The 20,613-nt window shown below is 32.3% G+C and overlaps 1 protein-coding gene and 2 pseudogenes across 1 annotated transcript; all 3 read right to left on the bottom strand.

The window, feature by feature from the left end:
• Window positions 1-9,937: 9,937 nt before the first annotated feature.
• LOC115982044 (glutathione S-transferase U10-like) lies at window positions 9,938-11,087 on the bottom strand. Its single transcript, XM_031104526.1, has 2 exons — window positions 10,705-11,087; window positions 9,938-10,563 (listed from the first exon to the last, which is right to left on the bottom strand). The coding sequence occupies exons 1-2, from the start codon at window positions 11,026-11,028 to the stop codon at window positions 10,210-10,212; spliced, it is 678 nt and encodes a 225-aa protein (XP_030960386.1). The 5' UTR covers window positions 11,029-11,087; the 3' UTR covers window positions 9,938-10,209.
• Window positions 11,088-13,649: 2,562 nt separating this feature from the next.
• On the bottom strand, window positions 13,650-18,241 carry LOC115981250 (annotated as a pseudogene).
• Window positions 18,242-19,197: 956 nt separating this feature from the next.
• LOC115981249 lies at window positions 19,198-20,613 on the bottom strand (annotated as a pseudogene).

The raw sequence follows: 20,613 nt of genomic DNA, 5'->3' as shown, positions 1-20,613 counted from the left end.
CTCCAACGAGGTTACGCTGAACCTATTTTTTCTTTAGCTTGCCGAATTCTGCTACTTGACCATAACATCTACCAATATGAAATTGGTCCCTTCTTAACTGCTTTCCAAATACCAAATGGCCTCCTCATAGATATGGGTATGGTGAGAAAATGTTTTGGTAATGTACCTCTCAAGGATTTGACAATGGAGAGGAAGAAAGTAAAGGAATTTGAAGAGTCTCTATGTAAAGATTGTGGATGAATCAATCTTGTTTTTCTTTAGGTTTTCTCTCTCAAAATTCTCTCTAAAAGCTCTCTCAATATCGTGAATATAAGGGTATATATATAGTAGGGTGAGAAGGAATGTGAAAAGTTAGTTTTTCCCAAACAAGGTGTTCTCGCGACTTGACCTCGCGACTGGATTGAGTCGCAAGTTCAAGCTGTGAGCTAATGGCCTAGCCAGCCTGGGACTTTTGTCCTGTAGTGCAACTGCTGGCGCGACTCTTTAGCTTCTGGCATGCTTGGCACGTGTGCAAATTTCTGGCGGCTTGCAAGCTGCGAGCCACTCACGAGATCCAGTCGCGAGTCTCTGCTTCTTTGTACAATCTTGAGCATTTCTTCACACTCTCTCACACACTACCCTTACATGATTCCCACCTAAATACAGGGTTACTAATTGCTAAAATACAAGCAAATTTGCCACGGAATAAAACCAATAAGATGGTTGATAAAATTCAACCTTACATCTATTATTATCACGCTTCAGTTGACCCACATCATCGTAACATTTTGGTCAACTTCAGTCTATTTCAGCCTATTTTGGTTTATCTTTGTGCAACTAGGTTTATTTTTGTCTATTTGGTCCATTTTTGGTCTATTTTGGTCCGCTTTAGTCCATGTTGGTCCATTTAGTCTATTACAGTCCATTTCAGTCTATTTGATTTACTATGGTCCATTTCAGTCTACTTTGGTTCATTTGGTCCATTTTGGTCCACTTTTGTTCATTCAGTCTACTTTGCTTCATTTCTATCCAGTTTGGTTTATAGTTTATTTTGGTCTATTCGGTCTAGTTTGGTCTATTTCGGTTCATTTGGTTAATTTCGGTCCACTTTGTTCATTGACAATTATGTCATATTCTCAGCGCAATGCAGGTAAGTTCTTGATATAATTACATTTTTCTTATGTTATTTAAGTATTTTATTTTATTTTTCTAATATAGATGATAAATTTAGTTATATTACTTTGATTTCTTTTTTAGGTCATTCAAGACGTATGGAGAATGAATTGTTTGTAAAGAGTACTAGAACAAATTTCAACAACACATTACATTGTTTACAAAATATTCCATCTTATATAATAATTGAATGTAAAATACATTATGTTTCTTTAAGAAATAAAATACTAAATTTAAACCACTTTCAAATAACAAATATAGATAGCTTATACAGACTAATTTGTCATTCCTAAATAAATGTGTGTACAACAAAGTGTGTGAATAAGTTTTTCCCCTTCGATAACATTTTTGCCTCATTTAGAATGCTCCTCTAAGCATATGATGCTTTTGAACTCATCTTTCTTTGCCTCCATCACCGTTATATTTGAGAAAAATTTTTCTTTAAAAGTTCTACTAAACAGGGATTGTTGATTTTTAAGTAGCCTCACCATGTTTGTTAATGCTTCTATGCTTTTTTTTTTTTTTTTGGAATTAGTTGATACTAATTCATATTTAGTAATTTGCATTTTGTGATATTTAGTGGTATGTAAAAAGTTTATTTTTGTGATATTTTAAAATCTAAATTAGAAGCCCTCCATCAAGGAAATAAAATATAAATAAAAATTTGACCATATTTTTTAATTAAAAAAAAAACATAACATTTGTATAAGTTAATAGGATCATGAGATTTTGTTTTGATTTTATGCCCTTATTATTCTTGTTATGTTTATGTTTTGTTATTATTTATATTTATGTGTAGCATAAATGAAATGTTATCCTTAATAGATATAATATAATTTAATACATAGAGCAAGCTTAGTAATGTATTATTAAGAAAATCATATCTACAAAAAGGATGAAGATCTACTAAGTTTATTTTGAATTTTATATTCTCATATATTAATGTTTGTTTATTTATTTACAATTTTGATTAGATAAATGCATGATGAAGACATAAATTAACAAGTTAAATACAAAGTACATAAATTACCAAAACTTTTAATTACAAGACCACCATATAGAGTAGTTTTATTGTTCTACAAAACAATATAACTCAAGCCTATATAACATAGAAAAATAAAATAGAAAATCAAATAAAAACACTCAAGAAGTTGTCATTGAAGGCTATTGAGAATTTTGGAGTACTTATGTAATTTTTATTCCTAGAAATTATGGAGCAATAGTAATGTCAATGAAATTATGGATGACATCCTACATACATTTTTCTCTCAAACCAAATGGACTTACCCCCTTAAAGTAGATTTTTTTAGATGTCTGACCCATATTTGAATCATTGAATTATTATATACATACCTTCTTCATTAACAAAATAACATATCATAATACAATCTTCACTATGCATTTACATGTGTCTATTAACAATTTGAATAATATCAAGTGTAATTTTGTGATGAGTTTTTGATTATCATGAAAATTTCTTTTAAGAGGTTGAGAATTTTGAATAATATATTTAAAACTTAAAGAGCTAAAAATATTAGCATATTCTAGAGGTACAAAGTAATTTGTGGTACTTGGTATGTTAGTGTATTAAATGCCCGAATTTCCTTTATGGTTAATAAATATTAGCGCATTCCAATGTTACAAGGTACACGTATGCAACAATATTTTGGATGCTTGAATCTCCAATTTGGTTGATAAAGAGAATATGTATATGTTAATTCCATGGTTCAAATATATATATATACACACACAAAATAGATACGGGTTGAGCATTTAGAAGAATCTAGCTTAGGGGATGAGGTCTAGTTGGTTTGAGATCTATATATCTATTTTAATTGGTAATAATTTATATTACTGATTCTCACAAACTTTACTTTTCTTGTTAGTGGTAATTAAAATATATTTTTTAATATTTTAAATTTAAATGAGAGATCCTCCATTGAGTAAAAAAAAATAATAAAATAAAACCTTATTTTTTAATAAACAATACCCGCCAAAAAAAAAAATGTAACATTTATATAAGCAAATAGGATGAGAAGAGAAAAAATGTTGAGTTTTTGCCCTTATTATTGTTGTTGTTATGTTTATGTTTTTATTATTATCTATGTTTAGTTGTCACAGATAAATGTGATGCGTTGAAATAGATAATTATTCTATAATTGTGGTATAATATATAATTTATTCTTTAAAGTTTGTGGAAGATAATAAAAAATAAAAAAAATTTCTAAAATTATTTTCCATCTGTCCATTTGTACAAATATATCATTTTATTATTTTGTATATGTTTTATTGATATTATTCATTTTTGAAGTGGTCCATATTTTTCTAAATTATGTTATAGTGCATTATATTTTTCTTTTTTCTTTGCTGTACAAATAAACTCTTCAAGTTTCACATTCTCAAAAAAAAAAATAATAAATAAATAATAATCTTTACAAGTTTCAAATATATTATTCCAAATTCTCAACCTCTTAAAAGAGATTATCATGATAATCAAACTCATCACAAAATTACAACTGATATTACTCAAATTGTTGACATGCACATGTAAATACATAGCAAAGATTGTATTAGGATATAAATTCAAATTTTAACTTCCCAAATAACTAAGTATTAATTAAACAAAAGTTATGAGAGAGAGAGAGAGAGAGAGATAACATTTTTGGTGTGGGGAAAATATGTATAGAGTGCAAGAGAAAATAAAAAATTTATAATAAAAGAACGAAGATAAGAAGAACCAAAATAAAATGAAGTCAAATGGATAGAGCAAGAGTGGCATTAAGGTTGAGAGCAGTAAATAGATGAAAATGTTAAAGTGAGGGAGAAAGGTTAGAGGAAATGTAACAGTAAAGTAAAAAATTAATAAAAAAGAAAGGGTAAAAAAATAAGGGAAAAGTTTAGCTACAAAATTGGTTATAGTTTTAAGTTATAACATTACTCAATATCTTTCTATTGGAGGTGAATTTTGATAAATCTATCATTGAACTACATTTTCTTTTTATATTCTCTATGCTTGAAAAATTTCTAGAAAATTAAAGACCAATAGTTATGTCATCAATAAATTGTTTAAATTGCAAGTTTTTATAGTTTAAAATTATTTATAAATCATATAGTAAATAATATTCGATTAATACAAAATTTTACATATGTATTAAGAGCGTAAAGAATATGAAATTTAATGGTTAGATTTTCAAAATGTGTAATAATGTTTATTTTATAAAATAAAGTTGTAGCCTTAGGCTACTATTAATTTTGTAGCTAAATTTTGTCCAAAAATAAGAGAGAAATAGTTTGAAATATGTCGATGATGTGATTGCTGATGTGGCTCAATATAAAAGTAGAAACAATAAATATTGTGCTTCAAATTATATATATATATATATATATATATATATATATATCCACTTTTATTTTTAAGAAATTCTTAATTTTTATTCAAGAATATTTGCTTTTTCTTTTCTCCTGCAAAAACTTGTACCCTCTTCATCAAGTAATCAAAACTTTGGGTTAATGGCCAAACCAAGAATCCTTTTGCCAAATAAGGCTTAGTGGCATTTGTTTTATCATTGTAGTTTCAAAATATAAAAAAGGTGGCATCAAACTTTTCAACCAACCAGCACCAAGAAACCAAATCAATCAAAAAAATGACCTTAGTTTCCCTTTGGATGAGATTTCAAAGGGAGCCAGCTACCATGGACCATGTGCGGACTAATTTGTCATTCCCAGTTTGCCAAGATGTTCCTCTTTTGATAATCTCCCTACTTCTAAGAACGCTCCTCTAAGCATAGGATCCTTTTGACTTGTTTTGCCTACATTACTGTTCCATTTGGGAAATTTTTTTCATTTAAAACTCTATAAAACAAGAATTGCTGATTAGAAAGTAGGCGCCATGTTTGATTTGCTAAAAGAGCCTCACTGAACATTGACAAACTCTGAACCCCATACCAGCAAGCATCTTAGATTTGCAAATATTTTCCCACTTCACTCAATGAGTTTTTCTCCTCTCACCACGTTGCCCCACCAAAATTTTAGGATTAATCCTTTAAAATATTGACAGAGGCTAAATGGGACTTTAAAAGAACTCATTGTGAAAGTTGGAATTGCTTGCACAACAGATTTTATTAAAACCTCTCTCCTCACTTGTGACAGGATCTTCTCTTCCCATCCTTGCAACTTTCTCTAAACTCATTCTTTTATATTTGTGAATCTCTCGCTTTTATTCCTTCCCACATGAGATGGAAGACCTAAATGCCTCTCAAATTGTTTTATATTTGGAACTCCTAATAAATTTTTAATTAACATTTTCCTTTTTGTTAGGGTTTGAACTATTAAAACAAAGTAGTCTTCTCTTGATTTATTTGTTCTCTTGAGGCTATTTCATATGAAGAAAGAATGTTTTGAATTTTTCAACAATCAGTTGGGGTAGCCCTGTAAAATAGTAGACTATCATCTTTAAAAAAAAAAAAGAGTTAGTCAATCTAGGGCCCTAACGACTAATTGATACACCCTTTATGTCACCATCTGTATCAGTTTTACTAATAAGCCCATGCAACCTTTCCATACACAATAAGAGCAAATAGGAAGAGAGGGAGTCTCTTGATGGATTCCTCTTGTTGGTTTTATAAAACATCGTGGTTGTCTATTGACCAAAATTGAATATTATATAGAAGTAATGCATTCTCTTATAAGAGCCACCTACTTTTCATTGAAACCCATTTTATCCACAACTCCTTTAACCTTTTCATATGCGCTGCTCACATTGAGCTTTAGGGCCATATATCTAGTATTTCCTAATCTTTAATTTTTCATATGCTGCAATCAGTGGCAGCTCCAAGATTTTTTTTTTCTAGGGGTTCTAAGTGTTGGAATTAGGAATTTGTTGTTGGGGGTGTACAAAAAATGATTTTTTTTGCTGTATATACAACTTTCATATTCAATACATTAATCTAAAATAGTATTCTAAATGCAATTTAGTATACAATACAACTATATTTTACAGTAGTCTAAAAAAATTATTAATAGTTTAAAGATCGGCAAGACAATAATCATTGAATACATAAATAAATATAATTAAATAACTGAACATACATTTTTGTCAAATTAATAATAATTTATTATATTTATATGTAATATCAAATAAATAAAAATATATGATAAAGAAAAATAGTAACACACCTAAAAGTAGGGTTGAGAGCAAACATGAAACTAATAAAAAAATAATAGTGTATGACTTTTTATACACGTGCTTATTCTCTTGGAAATAGAGCAAGTACAAAAAGATTTCTTGGACTTGGAAATCTGTAGAGCACTTATCAAACTACTTGATTAGAAAGAAAGAAAACAGAGAAGAGAGAAAGAGAGATAGAGAAAATGAAGAAAAAATCATAGATGTAGATATAGATCGGTTGGTTGTACAAGTGGTGTAATTCTTTACTTTTTTTTGTTGTTGTTAAAAGTGGTGTAATTTTTTGCTAAAGAAGAAGGAAAGTGCAAGAAAAAATAGTTTCATTTCTCTGTCAATGGCAAAGTAAGCCAAAGTCCAGAAAGAATTTTAATTAATTAATTAATTATTTTAATGAATGATCAATTTTTAAAATGACACAACACTTCCACAACAAAATCTAGATGATAAGTTCCTAAAGATATGTAAAAAAGTGATGTCAGTTGTGCGTCTAGATAAAAATTAGTTACAACTTGCCACTTAACCTTTATTGTAAAATTATTGTGAAAGTAACGCTAAAATGATTAAATTCAAGCTTATTTCAACTGTGTTTTAAAAAAATTTAGGATTAAAGAGTTAAAATTTTTATTTTAGGGGGCCAAAAAGAATATTTATTTTTATTTTAGGATTAGATATCATCTACCATAAGTAGTAAATATCAATGAGGGGGAAAAAAAGAAGAAAAGGAAAGTTATTGTTAGTATGGTAAGTAAATAATACGGTATACATATATCACCTAGATAATGGTAATTTTGAGAACTATTGTAATTGACAAAAGGTGACAATAAGCTTATATGTAGTATGACATCCACTGGGAACAAATGGCTTAATCCGGGTGATCCAAACAATTCCATATTTTCATCACCTTAAAATTAAGCAATCAAAGAATTGTATCAAAGTTTTGCAGGATAATAAAAGAAAAAGATTGGAGGATGCAGAGCAAATTAAGCGGTTAGTAGTGGATTTCTACCAAGGACTACTTGGAACTCGAAATGCTATATCACTGAGAATCAGAGTTCATGGCTATAAGCAGAGGCTACTGACTATGAAATTGTGTAGGCTCTATTCTTCATGGGTGATGATAAAGCCTCTGGACCAGATGGCTTCATTGCAAAAATTTTCAAGCAGATCTAGCAGACTCTCAAACCTGATGCCGTGGCTGTCATTACATCCTATTGTCAATTCTAGAAAGCTTCTCTTTGAGGTAAACTCAACCCCTATTGCCTTTGTTCCTAAGGTCCCAAATCCCTCAACAATGGCTGACTTTAGACTAATTGAATGCTGTAATGTAGTCTACAAATGTATTACTAAAATCCTTCTATAGACTTAAAGGTTGCTTGGGTTTCTCAGTAAGCTCTAGTCAAACAGCTTTTATAAAAGGAAGAAACATCTCAAAAAATGTGTTGCTAGCCTATGAACTTGTAATGGGTTATTATGAGAATAATTCCCTTAGTAGATGTGCCATCAAAGCTGATTTGAGGAAGGCTTATGTTTTTTGTCACTTTGTGACTATTTATCCTGATGTATTTGATAGCTGCTGCCTACCCAATTAATTTTGTTATCTAAGTGAGGAAGCGCATCACAAACACAAGCTATTTAATTGGCCTAAATGGGAGCATGATTGGCTATTTCAAGGGAGGCAAAGGCCTTAAACAAGGGGGGGCACTTTCCCCTTTCTCTTTGTCATTGTCCTGGAGGTCTTCACTAGAACAATGCAAAACAAGGTTCAGAAGAGTAGCCAATTCAAGTTTCACCTTTATTGCAAGGATTTGAAGTTAACTCACCTAAGCTTACAGATGATCTTTTAATATTCACTGCTACTGAATAATCCTCAATTAAATTAGTGAAAGTAAGCCTTGAAGAGTTCCAAGTACATGTCTGGTTTGTCAATAAATCCCAACAAAAAGTGAAGTTTTCTTCTCAGTTGTGCCGTGCCTCGAGCCATAAGAAGCACATCCTAGAAGCATTGTAATTGAAAGAGGGGTTTTGCCTGTTAGATAAATCTTTCTAATTTGACCTCACACACAAAAAAAGTATATAATAGTGAACTCATTGGGCATGGCCACGACACCAATCATACCATGGGTTAAATGCTATCAATTCATGTATAAGGGGGAGAGTCACATTGTTGACATCCAAGAGGTTGGTCTTGGATCTGTATCTGCTGTTAGCTCTACATATGTTGATCTTGGTTCTGTATCCTTTAGCTGGGTCTATAGCGAAATGAATTCAGCGGCCATGAACTAGCTAAATGGTCTCAGAGTCAATTTTATTTTGGTAGTTCTACCGTTAAAGGTGTGATTGTAAAAGAGGCCGACCCTTTTGTGCAGTTTTCTTTTCTTCTTCAATAAAGTCCTTTATTCATTCAAAATAAGTAATCCAAGAGGTTGGACCCGATAATTAGAGTTTAATTCACTTTCTTTTTAGAAAGAACTTCTTAATTTTTATACATGAATTTTGGCTCTCTGTTTCACAGGAATTTGTACCCGCTTCATTTAGTAATCACCGCTTTGGGTTAATGCCCAAATCAAGACATCCTTTTGCCAACTAAGGCTTAGTGGCATTTGTTTGATCATTGTAGCTTCAAAATGTAGAAAGGTGGCAACAATTTTTTCATCCAACCAGCACCTAGAAATTGAAACAATCAAAGAACTAACCTTAGCTTTCCTTTGATGGTGTGTAAGACTATAGAAGTGACACGTGGATGAGATTTCAAAGGGAGTCAACTATTGAACCATATACGGACTGATTTGTCATTCCCAATTCAACAAGATGCTCTTCTTGGAAATCTGGACTTCTAGTTACATTCTATGTGTATGTAAATGTGTGTACAACAAAGTGTGTGCAATAAATTTTGCCCCTTTTGATAACATCTCTATCTCTTTTAGAATGCTCTTCCAAGCATAAGATGCTTTTGAACTCACCTTTGCCTCCAACACTTGTTCCATTTGATAAAAGTTTTTCTTTAAAAACTTTATAAAACAAAGATTGATGATTATGAAGCCTCACCATGTTTGTTAATGCTTATTATTATTATTATTATTTATGTCTAGTAGTCACAGACCTATGTGATTGGTGAGAATAGATAATCATTTTGTAAGTGTAATATAATATATGATTTGTTCTCTTTATTTTGTGGAAGGTAATTTGTTCTTCATAAAAATTACCAATCCGGTAGCAGTCGCTAGAACCACTATTCCGACGATTTGACCACCGGACCTCTGGCATAGGTGGCTCCACTGGCTGAGCTACTAGTTTTGGGAGTTTACTTGAAATATAAGTTTAAATTAAAAAAGTATAACTATTAGAGAAAATAATAAAAAATTAATAAAGAATAAATATTTTATTGAAATATCTTCTAAAATAGATTGACTGACGTGGGTGTTCTAAAAACTTGGTTGTGTAAAATAGAAAAAATAGGTTCTTATATTAAAATAAACGAAAATTTTTACACAGATTGATGTGAATGTTGGAAGAAGGGCTACATGCTGGATATACACTTATTTCTAGTTTAAGTAAAATCTTACAGCCATACAATGACAATGACTATTGAGAGGCATCCCCGAGAAAAGTCTATCTTCTCTCTCTACAATTTTAACAAGCTGCAATTTCTAAATTTAATGGAAATCTTTCTAACATATGCGAGTTTTAAGCATTGAACAGCAGAAACAAAACACTCAGCCAACCCTTTATAGAAACCAAACAGTTGCACCATAGTTCTGCTTACATTTATCTTTTTGGCTACGAGACAAAAGGATTTATTTCTAACAACTAAAAGGTACAACCATCATCACTCGGAGCTTGATACAGGGTAAGCCTGTCTTTCCGCTTCAATATTAAGCTTGAGTAGAATTAAGCCAGACTCTGATCCCGGCAACCAATTTGTCATGAGGCGGTAGTGTCTCCTCCATCAGAGGGCAGTTCATCAGAGCATGGACCCATGAGAGAAACTTTGGGTTCTTTTCTGATAAGAGTACCGCATCCATGGCCTCATGAACAGCTTTGTAGTTGCATCCATGTGAGCCAATAGAGATACCAAGATACCCTAAGCTCTCGCCATTGAAGAATGGGTTCTGCCCCGGAAAATCCTTTTCAATACCTTCTTCAAACACCTTAAGCACTTGGCTCAAGTCTTCAATGGCTTTCTCTCTTTCTTCCTTGCCTTTGGCCCTGTGGAAGATTGGCACAACCTGACGACACCAAAATGCTTTTATTAGTGTTCAATACACTATAGCATCTCATCTGCCGTCTATCCTCAAAAAAACAGGGGAAAAAAAAAAAACAAACCACTATAGCATCGAAATTTTGTGTGAGAGAGAGAAAAAACCCACCTTTTGATCGTAATAGTTGGCCCAAAAACGGACTTTTGCCCTTTGGTGAGGATCCTCAGGCAATAGTTTTGGGGTGGTATTCCAGCACTCTTCTATGTATTCAAGAATAATTAGTGACTCAGCAATGGATTTCCCATTGTGAACAAGTACAGGTACTTTCTTGTAGACTGGATTGTGGCGAAGGAGCAACTCACTTTTGTTTTTCAAATCTTCCTCCACATACTTATAGGGTATGCCTTTTAGTTTGAGGGCTAGCTCAACTCTAGTGCAGGGATTACTGGCCCATGTTCCAAACAAGACAACTTCACCTTGCTTCTCCTCCATTCTCTCTCTCTCTCTCTCTCTCTCAGTTGGCTTTCTTTTAGACTGAAAAGCCTTAATTTATAGAGTTCATATGAGAAATTTCTTCCAATCATCTTCATTTTTTGGTCAGCAAGTTTTGTCTTGTTGAGGAAGCTGACCAGGATATTAATGAGGTTGACCCATTAGAGATCTACGATCCATGTGTTATACAGTTTTTATAATTAGATAAAGAAGCAGGAAAAACGTATTGGCTTACGCAAGATTATTGGCCGTTGGCCCTTTGTCCAAGCTATTAATTGAGTCCACTATTTCCACTCAGCCATATGGAGTGCTCCTGATGTAGGAATGTTTATTTAATTTTTTGGATCACACATGTTAATATAGGTATTTAGTAGGGGAGAGGGACGTGAATTCAAGTCACAAATATGGAGTACTACCAAAAAAAAAAAAAAAGTCATTATTACTAAACTATTAATTGAAATACACCACAAGCTCATATAGTTAAAAACTTAAACTACATTGTAACAATGAAATGATGATGCTAAGAATTTAGCTAATGTAGTAGCTCATACTTTAGCTAAATGGTTTCTTAAGTGTAATGTTTTTGGCTCTTCTGATTTGGGTAGCTGTCCCTCTTGTTTTGAATCTGTTATTAGAAGTGAAGTATGTTTTTCCTGTATATATAGCTTTACATTTTCTCTTGTAAATAAAGTATTTTACTCATTTAAAAAATAAATACAATAAGAAGTGGCTTTTTTATATATCCATTTATTCAATAAACACCATAGGATATTCATATCCCTTTTATTCAGTGGTGGCTCTATTTTTTTTTTAAAGGATTGTCATTAAGAAACATAAATTAATGATGTGGGGACCGTTCGATCAATAGGCCCATAAAATTCAGGGTTGTTGCGCCTGTGGCCCATCCGAGGATGCATATCCGTCTGAGGAGGCCAAGTCAGGTCATAAAGTAGTTAATGAAGGGGATGGTAATCAATATCACAAGGGTAGAGTTCTGTATCTGTCCGAGGACACCATACTCCTCGGCAGTATGCGTCTGAGGACGACCAGGACGCGGTCTTATTGCAACCAGACCTCAGAATTAGGTCACCACAAAAGATAGAATAACCGACCAAGGATGAAAGAGATAAGGCAAACAAATATCTATAATTACAGCTGCCTCCGCATTAATGACCTCTCAACCAACTCTCTGGCCGCATTAATGTGGAGGTGATACCTGAACAGTAAGGAAGCAGCCTTACAGCTGCTCATAGGAAGTTCCAGGAGGTGCTAGATGGGACAGAAAGAAATCCTCCGGACCCAACCTACACGTGTGCGGTGAGGATGGAACACAAAGGGGAGTATATAAACTAAAAGAAGAGCATGCAAAAGGGGGGATCAGAACATAAAGAAAAGCACAGACAAAAGAAGAAGAGTAAAAAAAAAGAGAAAAAGAACTGTAGAGATCACCAAAGAGAACGATCGTTGTACCAACTTTAGACTTTTGATATACGTGAGAGCGAATCTGTTTAATATAGCCTAGTTAACCTAGTTCTTTACACCCACGCTCTACAAATCATATTGTTTGGGCCTTTTTACGTACGTACCCAGCACCGTTACGGGTTGTTACGAATCGTGTCCTTACAAATGATAATTTAATAAAAATAGAATTTGAATTTATTGAATTATTGACAAAAAAAAAAATGCAAATACATGAAGTTTTTTTTTTAAAAAAAAGAAAAAGAAAAAAAGACAAAAGAAATATATGAAGTTTTACAATTTCCTTTTAAGAGTTTTCATGTTTTGAAATAGTTACATGATAGTTCATTATTAATTGTCATTATTCATTATTAATATGGATAGGTGTGACCATTTTATTTTCTTAAGTTTGTACAACATTTTTATTTTTATTCAATTGTTATTTCCTATTTGTCATTTAAAAAAAAAAAATTCATTGTTTTTATAAAAAATATTTAAACTAAATGACAAAACTAAATCCATTGGCAATGTATTAATTATTGACCCATATATCCACATTCATTTATACATAAATAATATACTAAGTGTCTACTTAACCAATCAAATATTTGAAACATCATTTGTTTTTCTAACAATATACACACATGTAACAAACTCTCTGTATTTTCTAAATATTAAATTATATAAAGTTATATTATATTTATAATACACACACACACATTACAATTCACACAAATAATATTATGACAAAATAAATAAATGACCCATACAATCAATATTACACACATATATAATATAAATTTATAATAAAGAGAGATACTGATTTAGATAGTTAAAAAAAAAAAAAAAGATGAGATGAGATTCATGTGAATGAGATTAGAAATCAAATCAAAGAGAGAAAACGAGAGCATTTTGTATTGTTTTGGGTTTTGAGATTGGCTGATTTGTATTGTTACTTAATTTTGGATTAAGCTATGATCGAAGGTGAAAAATACTTTTAAATGTAAATCAAACTAATAAAAAAATATTTTATATATATATAATATTTTTTAATTTCCAAGTCAGGAGGTTCATTTGAACCCCTGAAGATAACGTACAGCTGCCCTTGCTTTTATTTAAGTAGCTAGTATATGATTGGATTTCCTTTAGCCAAAGCATCAACCTCAAGGAGATTGGCCCCAATACTTTCCTCTCGTCTTAGCAACCAACTTGTCATTAGGTGGGAGCATTTCCTTCATCAATGGATGGTTTTTTAGAGCTTTCAACCAAGCCATAATTGCTGGGTTCTTTTTGGGGCTGAAAACCACAGCAACAACCTCATGAAAAGCTTCGTAGTTCCATAAAGTTGTGTCCATTTAAGATAATGTATCTCTTAGTTACAATCTTTTGTTTCAAGGGAAGATCCTTTGATTCCAACCACATTGCTTTTGTACATAAGTTTATTTATTTTTATGTTTGGAGGGATATGTGTTTTTATTCATTTGTAGTTGCACCAAATAATTTATTTAGGTTGCCTATGTACCCCTGGTGGTGGGGATCAAGCTAATTCGTAGTTCTTAAATTGAGGTTTTAGATTTAAAATCCTCAAATATGATTTTGTCCTATATAAATGATGGACATTTAAGTCAAAAACTTGGTATTTAATTAAGTATTGACTTAATTTTGTTTTGGGTGAGATAATTTATTTTAATCTCAAAGATAAATCAAGGACCCATGTTTTTATGGATTTTGAACCAAGGATTCTCTTTTCGAGAAATTGAATGTCCAAGTAAATTTCCCTTTCTTTCATTTGCTTCTTTGTAGGAATTTTGACAAGCAATGATATTTTGATTGAAGTTTCCAAATTTAATTAAGGGAAAGAAAACTCCTTTAAAGCAATTTTATTTTTATGAACATGTTTTAGAAATTTGGAATCGAAAAATTTCCTCACATCAATTTTATGGTCATTTTATTTTGTGAATTGGAAACTCCAATTTTGTTTAAGGAATTAGGAATCTTAAGAATTAGTCATATTGGATTTTGAAGGAATTAAAAACCCCACTTTATTTAAAATAATTTTAGGTGTCAAGGACTCCATTAAGTGTATTATTTTAAATTGGGAGAATCAATAATTCCAAATTGTTTAATTGGTGGAATTACTAAGTATAATGATGGAACCAAAGATTCCATCAACTTGTTTAAATGGAGGAGAGTCGAAGACTCCAATTTTAAATTGGTAAAGTCAAGGACTCCATATAATGGTAGAATCAAGGATTCCATAAATTTGATTCAAAGTGGTAACGTCAAAGACTTTATTTTATGTTTGATTTGTAGAACTTCAAGTTTCATATATGGAGTTAAGAACTTCTCATGAAACTTCACTCTATTTGTTTTACCAAACAAAAATTCAGTTTTAAGGAAGAGGGATAGAGAGAAATTTAGAGAAGAAAGGGACTGATAAAATCTCATATATAAACCAATTGCTGTGTGCTCCTCTTCACTTGCTCTCTCCTTTTCTTTTCTTTTTTCGCTCTCTTCTTTTCTTTTCTTTTTTCTGCTTGCAAATGCTCTGTCCGTGTATCTCTTTTTTCTTTTTGGTGTGGACTGTAATCTTAGGCTGCCATAAACAACCCCACATCTTTTGCTCGTGATGTGAGTGTGGGATTTATTTAGTATATTTTTTCTTTTTATTCGTCCTTATATATATATTTTTTGTTTGCATTATTCATTTTTATAATTGAATTTTTTTTTTAAATTTTGGAGGGCATTTTTTTGGTCCTACAAACTTGTCCAAAATTTATATTCTTTAATAAATCTTTCTTCAAAATTTTTTAAGTAACCATTTTCTTTTTTGTGGTTGAAAATTTCATATTTCAAGAATTGCATGTATGGCTGTTTGAGGCATTGATTTATAGAGTTCCTTTTCTGAGATATTTTGCATTGTATTGTGGTGTTTGGTGGGTTAGAGAACTCTTTAGTCAATGGTGATAATGAAAAGATTTGAAATTTCATTAGAGTGGGCCTAGATGTTTCTTGATCAAAATCTTGGAGAAGAAGTCAAAGAATTTGTACATAGTTCAAGATTTTAATGGTAAAATATGGGATATGAAAATTGGCCTAGCATGATAGCAGCCTTTGTCTTCTTGGGCGACAAGAAATTAAGAAAGAGCGTAAGAACTATGTTACATGTACAATGACTTACATGTTTCATAACAAACACTTTTGGCCCGCATCCTTAAAGGATTGATCAAATAGTTTTTAGGTTTAGGTAATCCATAAGATCTTAGATTTTAATCTATTATTTAATGGGCAAAGCTTGAGTTAAGTGTGCAGTTGCATTAGACCCATCACAATGGTGACACATGTTTATTTTTGGCCACATATCACATTAACCCAACTGGTCTAATGTACTCAAACTAAGTCCTTATCCAACCGATCGGACTGTGATCTCTTCCTATATATAATTATCCAGTTTGTGTAGGACAATGATAGAGGGAATTCCACTCACCAAAACCAAATTTAAAAAAAAAAAAAAAAATCTGGGCCTCCACTTTAACTGGGCTAACAATCCGAGGTTATCCATGATTAAACTCAAACTGCAATGTCCTGGGGTGGCCTTGCACCTGGCTTATACTTGACTTAAAAGAAAGGACCCAAGTAGATGCCCAACATATTTTGACAATATACATGGGTTTGCTTGAACACTTCCTCTGTTCCATGTCTCATCTTCAATCTTCTAGTGTTCTGATGAGAATTTTTCTAACAACTAGTTAACTTTCCTTATTAACTATCACCAATATAATCGTCACGGGTTCAGATTCACTAGATTTCCTTAGATACTCTACCAAATAGGTTTTTTTAAATCTTAACAATTCTTTAATATTTAATGGTTTAGATTTTGCCATATCAGCATTCTACTAATGGTAATCTTAATTGTTTTGTTTGCAACATTATTTTATTATTTATTGTTAGTGAAATGCTTACATGGCAGAATTTAGACCCTTAAATTATAAAAGAGTGGTTGGGATTTAAGGAAATTTATTGGTAGAGTACTCTAGAAAATCTAGAAGATCTGAATCCAATGGTCACCTAGGTTGTTTTCTTTAATTTAAACTTACAATTAGTTAACTTTCCTTATTAGATATCACCTATCATATGTTGGAAAATATGGCTAAATAAATAAGTTTTGATTCAACAATATAAACCCTAAAAAATTAGCAATGACAAAATAAATAGATAGAGTTAGAAAGACCTCACAAACTATAGAATCAAGCAAAATGCATTGTCCTTAGGTTGATTTGAGAAGAACCAAGAACAACCTTATTTGCCTTTCTTTAAGGCCAAAAAATTGGATCTAAAAAAACCAGAGTAGAGAAACGACTCCCAACGAGCCGCATGCCCAAGCCAACACCTAGCTCATTGTATTCCAACTTATCACCTAAGATATGCAAAGGCTTATAAAATTATAACAAGATTTATTCCTAAGCAATGTGGGACACAAAGTAAAGGTTAAGTGTTTGAAACACACATACTACAACATCATATTGGTCAGCTAGCTTGTTTTCTTCCAATTAAACATGCATCAAACTCTGTGGATTTAGAAGCGACCACAAATTTAGAGTGTAATTTTAGCCAACTTTTTTCATTTGCTCTAGTTTACATTTTAGCCAACTCTAGTTTTAAGAACTAAACAGTAGAAACAAAACACATAGGCAACCCTTTGTAGAAACCATACAGTAGCATCATAGTTCTGCTTACACTTAAAATTTTTATTTGGCTAAGAGACCAGGATTTATTCCAAACAATTAAAAGGTGCAACCATCTTCAATCAGAGCTTAATGCATGGTAACCCTTTCTTTCAGCTTCAATTTGTCATGAGGTTGTAGTTTCTCCTCCAACAGAGGGTAGTTCTTCAAAGCATTGACCCATGAGAGAAACTTTTGGTTCTTTTTTGATATGAGTACCACACCAATGGCCTCATCAACAGCTTGGTAGTTGCATGCAAGTGAGCCAATAACGACACCAAGATACCCTAGGATCTCACCATTGAAGAATGGGGACTGCCCTGGAAAATCCTTTTCAATACCTTCTTCAAACACCTTAAGCAATTGGCTTGAGTCTTCAATGGCTTTCTCTCTTTCCTTGTCTTTGGACCCGAAGATGATGTAGAAGCTTGGCACAATCTGATGACTCAAAATGCTTTTGTTAGTGTTTGCACACAAAAAGCTACATAATTGGTATAAGTAAATCAACAAAGAGGAGGATACAAATTTTTTTTTTTAATTTAATTTAATTTTTATTGAATTAGTTAACCAAGAGGCAAGACTTTCGTCCAATGTTTTATTGCACTGGACTGGATACAAGATCAATACTTGACTATTGATGTTGAACATATTTCATGTTCATATCGCGTTTAGTGCACTGGAGCACTAGAATTGAGAGAGAACTCACCTTTTGATCATATTAGTTGGCCCTAAAGCGGAGTTTTGCCCATTGGTAAGGATCCTCAGGCAATAGTTTTGGGGTGGTATTCCAGCACTCTTTCTATGTATTCAAGGATAATGAGTGATTCAGCAGTGGATTTCCCATTGTGAACAAGCACAGGTACTTTCTTGTGCACTGGATTGAGGCTAAGAAATAACTCACTTTTGTTTGTCAAATCTTCCTCTACATACTCATAGGGTATGCCTTTTAGTTTGAGGGCTAGCTCAACTCTAGTGCAGAATGCGTTGGCCCATGGTCCAAACAGGACAACTTCACATTTCTTCTCCTCCATTCTCTCGCTCTCTCTCTCTCTCTCTCTCTCTCTCTCTCTCTCTCTCTCAGTTGGCTTTCTTTTAGTTTGTGAAAAGCCTTAATTTAAAGAGTTCATATGAAAAATTTCTTTCAATCATCTACAACTAGTTTTTCCTATTTGGTTGAGGAAGCTGACCAGGAAATTGATGAGGTTGACCCATTAGAGATCTAGGATCCATGTGTTATACGGTTTTTATAATTAGATAAAGAAGCAGGAAAAATGTATAGGCTTACGCAAGATTATTGGCCTTCAGCATTACAATTGTTATAGTAGTAATGATGAGCCAAGATATAATGTGAATGCAGTGGAAGTAAACTAAAGCCTTCGTCCAAGCTATTGAGTCCACAATTTCCACTCAGCCATATGGAGTGCTCTTGACTAGGAATGTTTATTTATTTTTGGATCACGCACGCTGATTTAGGTATGGGGAGGGGGACAGATATGGAGTACTACCCACACCCCCAACACCAACACCCCCCCCAAAATAAAAATGTCATCATTACTAAACTGTCAATTGAAATACACCACAAGCTTGTATAGTTAAAACTTAAACTATATCGTAACAATGAAATGCCGATGTCAAGAATTTAGCTAATTTAGCAGCTCATACTTTAGCTAAATGGTATTTTAACTGTAATGTTTTTGGCTCTTTTGATTTGAGTTGCTATACCTCCTGTTTTGAGTTTGGTATCAAGATTGAGGCTTGTTCCTCTATAGTGTTTTACTTTTTCTCTTGTTAATAAAGTCTTTTATTTTATTTTATTTTATTTTATTTTATTTTTTTGCTGGGTAATTTGTTTTTAGAAAAAAAAAATTATACAATAAAAAGTGGCTTTTTTATATATCCATTATTCGATAAGCACCATAGGATATTCATGGCCCTTTTATTGAAGTAACTAGTATATTTAAGATCTCCTTTAGCCTAAGGACCAAACTCAAGGATATTGGCCCAAATACTTTTCTCTCATCTTATCAACCAACTTGTCATGAGGTGGGAGCATTTCCTTCATCAATGGATGGTTTTTTAGAGCTTTCACCCATGCCATGAGTACTGGGTTTTTTTCAGGGCTAAAAACCACAGCAACAACCTCATGAAAAGCTTCGTAGTTGCATAAAGTTGTGCCCACAACAATATCAAGATATCCCAAGGTCTTGCCTTCAAAGAAAGGGAATTCTTCTGGAAAATCCTTATTGATTCCTTCTTCAAACACTTTTAGCAACTCGTTGAATTCTTTGATTGCTTTTTCTCTCTCTACGCCTCTAGACATGATGGGTAAGAGTCTTGCCATAATCTACTAACAAGTATGTCATTAGCATTTACTTAACATCATAAAGAGTGCCCAGTTTTTCAATAAATAATAGTTGAAGTTATACAAGCTAGGCTCCTTTATATATATATATATATATATATATATATATATATATATATACTCTTATTGTGTGTAAATCCCACAATTATACAAGTGTGTAAGACCTACACATTATGTGAGAAATTATGCATACATATAATTGATATGTGAAATACTTTCCCTCTTTAAGGAGGACTAGAGACTTTCTTTTCTTATTTTGAGTATGTTCAGAACAGAATGAGAGGTAGAGAACAGAGAGGAGGGTTGAGAGGAAGACCATTGGAATATGTCTTATTTATATATTTCTTTCACGTTCTTTTCTTTATAGACATTTGTATTTTTTTTTAATTTTTAATTTTTTTATTTTTTTTATTTGTAAAATAGAGTCATTATCATTACATTCATACCTAAATAAGATATCATAATTAATTAGGTGTGCGATGGGATATAGTGTTTTTTTTTTTTTTTTTTCCTGATTGTACTAAATTCCTATGTGCATGTTAAAACTCTATTAATATATACAGTTTTATATGGAGAAATTGAAGTATAAACAAATGATTTAACACTTCTTTTAAAAAAAAAAAATATATATATATATATATATATAGACTAGTGCTACTCATTATTTTTTATTAAAAAAAATTGTAATACATAAATAATTAGTTACAACCCACCTGGTGATCAAAATAGTTGACCCAAAAGCGAACTTTAGCCCTTTGGTAAGGGTCCTCTGGCAATACTTTTGGTGCGTTATTCCAGCACTCATCTATGTGTTCGAGAATTACAAGTGACTCGGAAATGGGTTTGCCATTGTGAACAAGCACAGCTGCACAGGTACCTTCTTGTGGACAGGGTTGTAGTGGAGGAGAGACTCACTCTTATTTGTTAGGTTTTCTTCTACGTATCATAAGGTATGCCCTTGAGTTTAAGGGCTAACTCAACTCTCTTGCAGAAGGCGCTAGCCCATGTGCCAAACAGCACAACTTCATTTTGCTTCTCCAT

This window comes from Quercus lobata, chromosome 3 (assembly GCF_001633185.2).
Source record: "Quercus lobata isolate SW786 chromosome 3, ValleyOak3.0 Primary Assembly, whole genome shotgun sequence".
Classification (NCBI taxonomy): Eukaryota; Viridiplantae; Streptophyta; class Magnoliopsida; order Fagales; family Fagaceae; genus Quercus; species Quercus lobata.
This window is presented reverse-complemented; position numbering and strand designations above follow the sequence as displayed.